The 10,540-nt window shown below is 42.4% G+C and overlaps 1 protein-coding gene across 1 annotated transcript in view; it reads right to left on the reverse strand.

The window, feature by feature from the left end:
- creb5b (cAMP responsive element binding protein 5b) overlaps positions 1-6,142 on the reverse strand; it is a 32,360-nt gene extending 26,218 nt beyond the window's left edge. The window contains exons 1-2 of the mRNA XM_076148533.1: positions 6,096-6,142; positions 293-370 (exon numbers count right to left, since the gene is read on the reverse strand). Coding sequence (XP_076004648.1) covers positions 293-346 — 54 coding nt within the window. The 5' untranslated portion in view covers positions 347-370; positions 6,096-6,142. The remainder of the gene's footprint in view (positions 1-292; positions 371-6,095) is intronic.
- Between the last annotated feature and the right edge of the window lie 4,398 nt (positions 6,143-10,540).

A 10,540-nucleotide genomic window follows, 5' to 3' on the forward strand; every position in this document is an offset into this window, starting at 1 on the left:
TATAAGACGCCTCCGGGCCTCGAACCAAAATGGCATTCACTGTCATTTGTCTTCTGGAGAGTGTTCAACAACAAAACAAGTGGCAGCATCGCTTTGTTCTATTGGTATTTTTACACCTGCAGCAGAAAAGCAGTTTTATTTACAGTTAGTGTTTCACTCGGTTCCACCCTATTCTGTTTCTCACTAATGTGTGAGGCAGTAATCTACTCCCCAGGCCTCCTCAGTGTGATCCTCTTCATATTACACACACACACACACACACACACACACACACACACACACACACACTCACCTGAGAACAGCCAGGAGCGTTGCACACGAATGGCCTTTCCTGGTCTGAGTTCATCACTCCAGCCAACTTCTCATAAAACTGCAAATACAAAATGACAGGGGGGGTGAACTATCTTCATAATTTTACTAAAAAAATACTCTTTAGGTGAGTCGAAATGTATAAATGAAAATTGCCATTGTCTTCATTTTGTAGATGCGGGATCTGTTCAACTAAATTGGAGAGTGAATTCCCTCAGTGCAGAAAATCAACACTGTGTGGAGGCCGTGAGGATGAGGATGAGGATGAAGCTTTAGTGGGCGGCCTCACACACTGAACGCTATAGTGAAAAATCAATTTTCAGCACTCTTGAACACTTCAATCTGATCCAACAAATCCAACAGATTTGACTTATCACGGGAGCAAGAAAAGGAAGTGGAAGAGGAGCGGCGGTGAAGGAGTAGCATGAAAACAAGTTGTTCGTGAAAAGTTTTAGTGTTACAGCTTAGAATAAGAGGACAATATATTTGTTAAGGCGTAACTGCTGCCAAGTGTGTTCCTAGGGTGTTCCTATGGATTATTGCTCAGTGCAGTTGAGTCGTGCATCAATGTCACATTTGCAGTAGCTTCAGTTGCGTTCATAAATTAAAGCAAGAAAAAACGACTGTTTTCCAGGAAAAGAGCTGTGTGTGTGTGTGTGTGTGTGTGTGTGTGTGTGTGTGTGTATGTGTGTGTCAGACCGGAGGCATACTGAAAGTGGCGCTCTCTCGAAAATTAAAAGCTCCACAAATTCTGCGAATCTTATGGTGTCCCTGGATTCACCCGCGATGCTAAATCACAAAGACAGCAGATGCATCGGCAAGCTCCGCCTCCAGCCAAGAATATTTTAGACCAGAGTGATTATATTTATGGAAGGATGCAAGACAAGAACAACAGAGAGGAAAGGCTGATTTTGACAGTTTCTCCACATTGAACTGAGGACACCGATGCAGCATTTAGAGCAGTGGTTCTTAACCCTTGGTAATTAGAAAAATAAAATGTGATTTCTTCAAAACTTAGGTATATATTTTATCAGTGCATCAGTTGCACACAAAATCATTGTTCAAAGAACAAAACCAACAAAACATGAATTTCACACAAAACCATAACTTTATGAATATTTACTGCAAATCAATGTGACTTTTGCTGTTGCCTTTTAGATACAAGTTGAGAAATGCGCAGCTTCACCTTGGGAAGTGCCACTCTCATATCATTTTCGCAACAAAGTCTGTTCATTTTCTTAGTTTTCATGTCTGCCATCCTCGAAAAGGATTGTTCGCAAAGATACATTGTAACAAACGGTGTGACTATCTCAAGGGCTTTCTCATTAATAAGAGGGTATGGTACGATTTGGTGACACCAAAACGAGAAATACCAACAAAGAAGAGGCTGAAACCCGCCTCTTTTTTATTGGTATTTCTCCACATGGCTCCTCACATTCACTTCCCTGGCCATATAAGGCAGTTGGGCCCTGGTCGCGAGCGTTATCGGCCTAGCTCTCATTTCCCGTTATTCTGCATTCTGGCGGTTTTAAACTTGCTACATTTATCCACTTGCTACATTTACCTGCGTAGGCACAGCTGTGGTCTGTTATCACTCTTTTGTCTTGACTATTCTCTGCTCCATTGCCTAGCTGTGGTCCCACCTGTGTGACCCCTCTTTAAAGCATTACACACACACATACAGTTGTTGCTCACTGGGAGGGCCCTGCTACTGGTAGCTTTTGCATTCACACATATATGTACATCTATATAAATCCCACACCCTGCGGAGACAACAAGTCTTAAAAATGTCTTGCATCCTTGGATTGTTGGGTTAGGGTTTTGATGGACAGAATAGTGGAGCTTCATGTCAAGGAAGTGGTCCAACATTACATCTACACTTGCCACCATGTTTCATGTTCGACTGAGCTCATTCTGGCACTCAGCATGGCTCATAAACACAGAAAACAAATGTCAAAGGTTTTTGACAAGTTTTGCAATGTTTGTTTTTCTCCAATAATCCTCAATCCATACACAATTGAACTGGAGACAAATAGGATTTGACATAGTCGTAAAAATCAAAGATGGATGTTGTTTTATTTACTAGGGTGGGATAAAACCATTTTTTACCATTTGTAATCTGAGACGGCGAAGAAAAATTGTGTGTTGCCAAATTGTCGGCAGTCAATTGCTAGTGTGAACCGGCTATACTGGTTGTGTCTTGACCCCTGCCGAACTCCTGAGAATGACTCACCGAACCCCTGGGGTTCGATCGAACCCAGGTTAAGAACCACTGATTTAGAGCCTCCATACACTTGGAGACACTATCAGCCAAAACTTCACCTTAAAGGTTTCAAAGGCAAACTGAACATATCGAATGCTTTAAGGTGGAAATACTGAATTGTGACATTTTTGGCAAACCCGAGGTCGTGATATGTTTTATTATTCTCCGGCCTTCAGCTTTGCCTCGCATATCATATTCTCTAACAGCCCTATGTCTCCTTTTTGTCGGTATCATCAGCTCCTCATTAGTTGCCTCAGAGCTCCGAACTAAAACACAGAGTTACATTTCTTTTATTGATCCAGTCTGAGCTGCTGGAGATCAGCATACAGGCAGCACCTTCAGCTCTGGACTACAACAGCAGGAGAAAGACAAATACCTGACATGTTTCTTTTAGTGTGGGAGAACAACTATACAAACGCCAAGATAAACACACTAAAAAAGGCCCCAGATGGCAATACAGGAGGGATTCAAACCCAGCACCTTCTGGCTGTGTTGCCCCTGAGACAATACCAATGATCAGAATGCCAATGAACTTAATTGGTTTATTTCTTTCGAGTGTTTAAAAGAAGTGAAAAGTGTGAAATGAAAGCCTAAACTGGGCAAACAGGCTCTTCTTCCCTTTGGTCTTCTTCCTCGCTTATCAATGCCAATTAAAGCAGACACTCCAAAGCATCTGGTAATAATCTAATCATTTATTTACGAGCATTAAGTGTTGCACGTGCGCTCTTTGGCGACGACTCGAACATCTATTATATATCACACACTCACACACTCACACACACACAGCCCCCATTTACTAACCACTTACAGTGCAGCGTTCTACCACTCACCTTCCATTTACAGACATTGCATCGCATCACAAGCCCCACATGTGACGTTTGGAGCATGAATACCATCATACACTATAAGCACACGCATGTCATTTTCACCATGAACAGACTATTTCCTCTTAGCACAGTCAAAACACTCCAATATTGTGTTATGCTAAGCAGTGCTGCTTTCCTAACAAGTTGGACTTCATGAGCAGGCCTGCAGGAAAGGGGGTCTGGACAGGGTCTTTCTGTCAGGGAGCGGCCAGGAATGGTCTCTCTTTCTGTCACCAGGCCAGCCCGGCTCTTCTAATGGGCCCCTAAACACTCACCTGGTCTGCTTTGGCACAACAAACACGACTAACATTACCGACCTGGACTGCCAAACCCCAACGACAGCAACTGACGGCTCAGTTTCAGGCCACCGTCTCATCTTAGACCGTTACATTTTCAGAGTTTTCTGCAGTTTTCAGCGTGAATTGTTAAATCTAAAGGCAAAAGTCTGTAGTAAATCAAGTAATGTGATATATGAAGCACTGACAAAAACAGAGGTGATGAACTTTATCCATGATTTAAAATAAAACTTGTGGTTCCTTTAGCTTCTTTTTTTTCTATAATGGACCTAAATCATTTCTGCACATTTTCCAGGAAATTCAATCCATATGACGCATAAAACTTTGAAGCATGAATTCTGTGAATGCCTCTATGAATTATCCAATAGCTTTCGCACTTCAAATTATCAGTACTCAACGCCCTTTCCTTTGGATGGGGCACTTGGCTCTCATTTAATAAAGATGTTTTAGTTTAGCAGAGGAAATTTGGTCACACTTTACATTAACTATATCCTGATGTGAGCGAGGGGATGGATTAGGGTCCGGAGTTCCATTTCAAGAGGAATTCTCCAGGTAGATGGCATATTAGAATTCAAACAATATGGTAAAGGAGCAGAGGGGTTGATTGGGGTGCAGAGGCGCGTGGGGTTAAAGAGAGCGCAAACATGCAAAGCCACTCAAACCTCGAACTCGCTGGCCTGGGCCTTTGACAGCACAGTTTCAAGGTAGGATAACGGTGGTGCCCGAGGCAGGAAGCATGCCCTCTTAGACCACGTCTGTCAGTTCTGCTCAAAAAATGAGGCAAAGCTCCATAAGCAACATGAGCAGATCACTTACTGCTCTGCTCCTAATCATGTTAACTCGTACTAACCCAGGCCACTCTGAAATAATCTGGGTTAAATATTAAAATAAACTAGAAGAGGGCGCCATCATGGGTGCCCAGACAAAAATCTATATACAGGATTAATTTATGTATATGATGACTTCTTGCAGTTGATGCCTCAATACATTAGTACAATCACTGCCAGAGGATCAGTTCACCTTGAACACATGCAATAAATGTCAACAAATAAACTGCAAGGCTCATATTTCATTTCAGCAACAAGCAGATTGGGTTATACAGAGACAAACTCAGATGAACAAAACTACAGCGGCTGTGACTCTGAGTGATTGCTCCTTTGTGTTATACAGGTTTTTAGGACAAACACGCATTAGGGGTTTGGATTTTTGGATTTCACATAAATGAAGCATTATCTTATTGCAGGAAATAGTTTTAAGGAACATTTAAAGTTGCTTATAGTCTTCACATAATCATGGACTTGGGATATGATTGATTTCTACTAACATCCCATAATATCAATATATATCAACCTCTCCACTAAACAAGCAGCTTGAACTTAATTTGACATTTTTTTGTTGCTTAGTTTTGCATCTTGCTCTCGAATCCAGTGACAGAATCTTAATTTATTTACATTTCTGTCAGCATCTATATCCTTTTATTTACTGTAACTGATCGGAATCACTAACGAAACAATCAAAAAGGGAACCGAATTATTATTATGATGTATGTGAACTAGTGGTTATTGATGGCGCGCCGTCACAAAACATAACGGGCATCCACAGATTCAAACATCTATTCGTTTTGCAGGCCGTTGCCTCGTCAGCACAAAGTAAAGCCTCGATATCTCAGCGGCTAATCACATATCGACCGGCCTGCAGAATGACGTAATGTTGGTCACATTCCTCCGAAAGACAGAAAAGGGACATAAATGTGTCGGTAAGCGGAGCATCGCATCGCTATTTTAAACTCGCCTCAAAGCCGATTTACCGTTTACACGATCACCGGGCAACCGCAGCACGCTGCAGGTTTCCGGGAGAGGAACGCCTGCTGCGACTATCCCGAGATGGGACACGCATGACAATGATGCAGGTGGGCTTCAGCGTCTGGGACTGAATCGAGAAATGCGCGAAAGTGTAACGCCTGTCCGGACAAAGCGTCCGCGGTGACCTTTGTCCAGTATCCAGTGGGGATTCGAGCTGAATTCCTGCAGACTGACGCCTGACAGACCGGGAGCGGTGGTGCTTGACTCGGCGTTCAACTTCAACAACAGCCCGCCGGGCGAACGACGCGCAGAGCAGCCCGAATGGAGCGAAGTGGCACCGGCGCAGACTCTAACGTGACTAACGTGACATGCCGCGCGGCCGCATGCATGACCGGGCAGCGAACACAGACAGACAAACGACCCGAGCACAACTTAAAGCGAACAACAAAACAAGCTGTTGCATGGAAGAAGAGGAACAAAAGTGTCGCGGCTCGCCTCCAAACTGACACCGCAGACCCGCAGGGGCGCATGCACGAGCCGCCGGAGCGCTGGAACTTACCAAACAAGTGTAGAAAATGAAAAGAAGCAGCCTCTGAGAAGAAACCACGTTGGACTGAGAAAAGATTACAATACGATCTATTTAGGGAAGAATAACGTCACCCCTGGGTGACGTCACGTGGGATTCCTGAACTTCTAAATCATTGCGGTCCGCTCGGGGGCGGCGCGATGAGCGGGGGGCGGAGCCAGCGAGAGCGGCGCACACCCGGAGGCATGGTGGGTGTGGCGCAAAGCCGGAGCTCCGCTAATAACCAATTTGGCCCGCAGAGCGCAACCGCACTGCAGCCTCCACAGCGTCAAATGAGACTAGTCGTCATGTGTCAACATGATAAAACATGGCTAGCGCCTATTACTGTAACATATGTACAGCCATGAGGAAACGCACCTTCTTATTTAATAAGTCATGTGGCAGCAAATACATCATTGATGGGCTTGTTTACCTCTAAAAGGTACATTACATGACACATGAACAATATTTATCTTCCTGCCAGTGGGAAGTGAGCTGAACATGGGTGAAGTCCCGCAGTCAAATAAAAGGCACTGAGATTATGTGTCAACTTTCCTTTGGCAAAGATAACAAGGCTGCAATGACAATACAGCCCTTTGCAGTCATACCATCATGCAGCACCAGTTTCCTTTAATTTCATATTCATCTCGCATCTGCAGCCACCTTTGGCAAAACCAAAACAATCCTTGACAAAACGTCCATCAAAACAGCTTAGAAAGTCTATGTGGATGACCTCTGGCCCGCAAGAGGCATAAGGGTCAAAAGTCAAGTACCTCAAGCTTCGTATGCAAATGTTGAAAAATGTAAATATAAGGCACAAACTTCACCCATGCAGCCTTTTATTCATTGTTTGTCTCGGCTGCACCACATTACAAGAGATTTAAACAGGTTTAGTGTGCACTGCGTTTACATTGGAGCTCTGTGGGACCCGTTGGTGTCGGCTGGATGTGATTTCTGGGGCCGCAGACGCTGGCAGTGAAGCCATCCTTGGCTCCAGGGATTAATGACTCCTCACGCGTTGAGAAATGTTTACCGCTCGCCTGTGACCACTCCACTAAGAGCTCTGTCACCCAAACAATAACGCAGTCTGAGAAGCCTCCATAACTCAGAGCTTCTCCGCCTCTGTCTTTTAACCAGAGCTTTAATCAACGTTTATGACATCCTTTTGTCTCTTTATTGCCTATATATTTCCCAACCAATCCAAACATTATGCTCCAGGAGGACCAGACTATGAAGGTTGGAAAGAGCCAATACAGTTTGGGTCAGTGACCCACACTAAAGCAGATTTGATCTATATTATACTAAACCTTTTATTATGATCCTTTCTACGATGCTTTTGAGTAAGATCACCTTGGGAAGATGAGCGCCACTCTTGCTGAAGCAGGTACAAAAGGCTCACAAAGCAAAATGACCAAAATAAAAGTGGTTAATGTATGATAAGTAAAACAACTCCAGTCCTGGTTTCTTTTCTACAATAATTAAGAAAGGAAAGTAGCTGTTATGTGGCATATACAAGGAATGTTCATGCTTCCTTCTTTCCATTCCTGGAGCAGAGATGTTTGTGCCTGCGGGGATGGAAACATTGAGGTGTCGGCCTGTCAGCAAACTGCACACCATCACTCATCACAGCGGCTCAGCTAGCCAAGTCTGATACCAATCTACTATGACTGCAAGTTCACGTTTTCTTCAATCACGACAGATACATTTACTTCTTAAAAAGTGTAACGCTACACACCTGCTGGAGCAGAAACACACAGTGCACATTGTTCCTCCAACATTTCCAAAAACAGGATTTTCATTTCACTCTGCAGCCACTGATGTCAGTGTAATGTTGTTGACTATGCAGTGGTCCAGGTACTCCTCCACTCAACAATAATATCAGTGACAAAGCAGCAGCTGGCAGAGCCATTATTGTCCTTCTCTTTCTGGTTTACATGCTTAGACTTGGATGCTGTGTTCCTAATGGAAAACTTAATGACGTTTGCGTCTTGAGTCCTAACTGCACGAAACATATAAAGTGCTTGATTTTACAGTGACATAACTAATGTGCTTTTTGAATACAGTATGTACCATAACTAGACTTCACATCATTTCATCAGATAATGATAACAAGGCACCATGTCCATCACCTCCTCACTTCTAACCACTGTCATTGTTGGACCTTTTTGCAGTGGGTGGTAAACAGTGCTTTCCATTTCGATGGTTCTTCCACTTCCTGTGACATCTTACATTGGCTCAACCTGGATTGGGGCACAAAAACATCTGTAGAAGTTACACACAAAACTGTAAAATGTTGAGTGATTGTCTTATACAACTAGATGGGCGAGATTGTGTTGAATAAAGGTCAGATGTTGCTTTCACAATATGTGAAGCAATGTTGCCTATTGTGTTTTGCCTTCCTTTCTAATTTGCATTGTTGTGCAAACCTTCTGCTCTATTAACCTCTCAGTCAAAACTTCCTAACGAAACACAAGGAGGACTTTAAACAATCAGTGCGTTCCTGGAAAAGCTATGTTTCTGATATCTTTCAAGACAATTTAATGGCGATGGGTTAGATTCTTCCTCTGCTGGGCGTAAAACTGTAAAAGTGATTCAAGTGCTTATTTTAGCATGTAGGAGTGCATATGTCTTTATCTCACTGTGAGCACATTTGCTTGTTGGTTAACTAAGAGGACAATACAGTTGAGTCACCTGAGAGCAGGCAGGGAAACGGGACTTTCTCTGATTGTATATGTTCCCATATTAAGGTTCAGTAAATCTCTGTTGCTGGAAATCAAAAATGTGTCTGTTACCTCATCCACGTTTATGGGCTATAACAAATTAAAGAGTAGTGATTAGCTGCAGCTCTGCCCATGAAGAACAACCATCAATAAATAACTGAGGGTACCATTTCAAATGAAAGCCATCAACTTCCTCAAACTATGTGTGATGTCATAGTTTCATAGATCTATTGCCCTGTGTTCTCCACTATTGTTGGAGAAATTGCATCACCATCTGTCTCATGTCTGACCTAAAACTGGTCTGGGCCTAGTGATGAGCCATTATACTAGCAACACACGGCACAGATCATAGATTTAATGCTGGGCCAAGTCATATGAAGGGGGAAGAAAAAGGCAAAGCTAAAGTTAGTGAAGCCGAAGGAAATTTTATTTTCAAAACAGATTACTGACTCATCTGCACTACATCAAGACCTCTGAAGCCAGATTTCACATATCCCTGCCTACATATGAATGACGTATTAGTTATATATATATATATATTATATTAATGTCTACATGTTGGGAATTTGTATATTTACAAGACTGTTGCTTCATTGTTTTGCACCTTGTGGTATAATCGACTCTCTCAACATGCAACCCCATTTGTGCAACACCACTAAGACACAAACATCATTCAAATCTGTTAATGTGATTCAATTACAGACTCTGGCCATTAAATGATGTGACATGGGAAATTAGAAATAAAATAAAGTATTGATTACAACCAAATCTCTATGAAAGAATTGGCCATATTCAATGACTTTGTGTTCATCTATTTTAGCCTATAACATTAAAAGAAATCACCAAACATCTGTATACAATCAAATGATCACGGTGCCACTGACTCCATGTAGAAATCATGCAGAACTGTTGGTAATGTTTGCACTTGTTAAGGAGGAGGTTCAATAAGGACATTTTGCTACTGTCATGGGCGTCGGTCAGAATGCAATTACTCAGGAAGTGTGGTCACAAAGCACTTATTTCTCCATAACATAAGGGGGAGCAAACGCACTTGGGTTTTGAATCTGGAAAAAACAAATAAAAGAAATAAAGAAACAAGAAAAGTAATGTCAGAATTAAGGAAAAAGTCGGAATCTTGCCTTCAGTACTCACTAAGAAAGAGCGTCAAAGTAATAAACACAGAGAACAAACAGCACCCAAGTGTATCTATTGAACAACACTGTCCCCCTGTGGCCACAACAGTTTCACACTTAATTGTTTGATTTATCCACGCTGTTTCCAATGCGGGATGGAGTTTAAGTGGCATCGGAATGACCTACGTTTGTATCAAGTCAACATGGTTACATTGGAAATAAATCTATCATCTTTATTCGCAACATCATAAGTTCATATTGGTCCCATACTTACAAATCTTCGAGTGATCCAGAGAGCAGAACATTTGGTTGGTACAGTTTGCTAAGATTCTGTATTTGAGGGGCTTCGTTCCTTTGGCTTTCTTGACAGGTTGACTTGATCTTGTAATGACATTATTGTAATGACACTGTGTCCCAATTCCATACCTTATACTAATAATATAAAGCTATACACTGTTTACTAATCCTTTTCATTGCTGAAAGGCGTCTAAACTAATATTACAAAGGTCACAACGAATGTACAAGTTAAACACCTCCTATTAATTGCTAACTTCACTACCTGTCATATCAATCACCTTAAGGCACG

This window comes from Genypterus blacodes, unplaced genomic scaffold, assembly GCF_046128005.1.
Source record: "Genypterus blacodes isolate CSIRO-AG114 ecotype Tasmania unplaced genomic scaffold, CSIRO-AGI_Gbla_v1 ptg000040l_1, whole genome shotgun sequence".
NCBI classification, from domain to species: domain Eukaryota; kingdom Metazoa; phylum Chordata; class Actinopteri; order Ophidiiformes; family Ophidiidae; genus Genypterus; species Genypterus blacodes.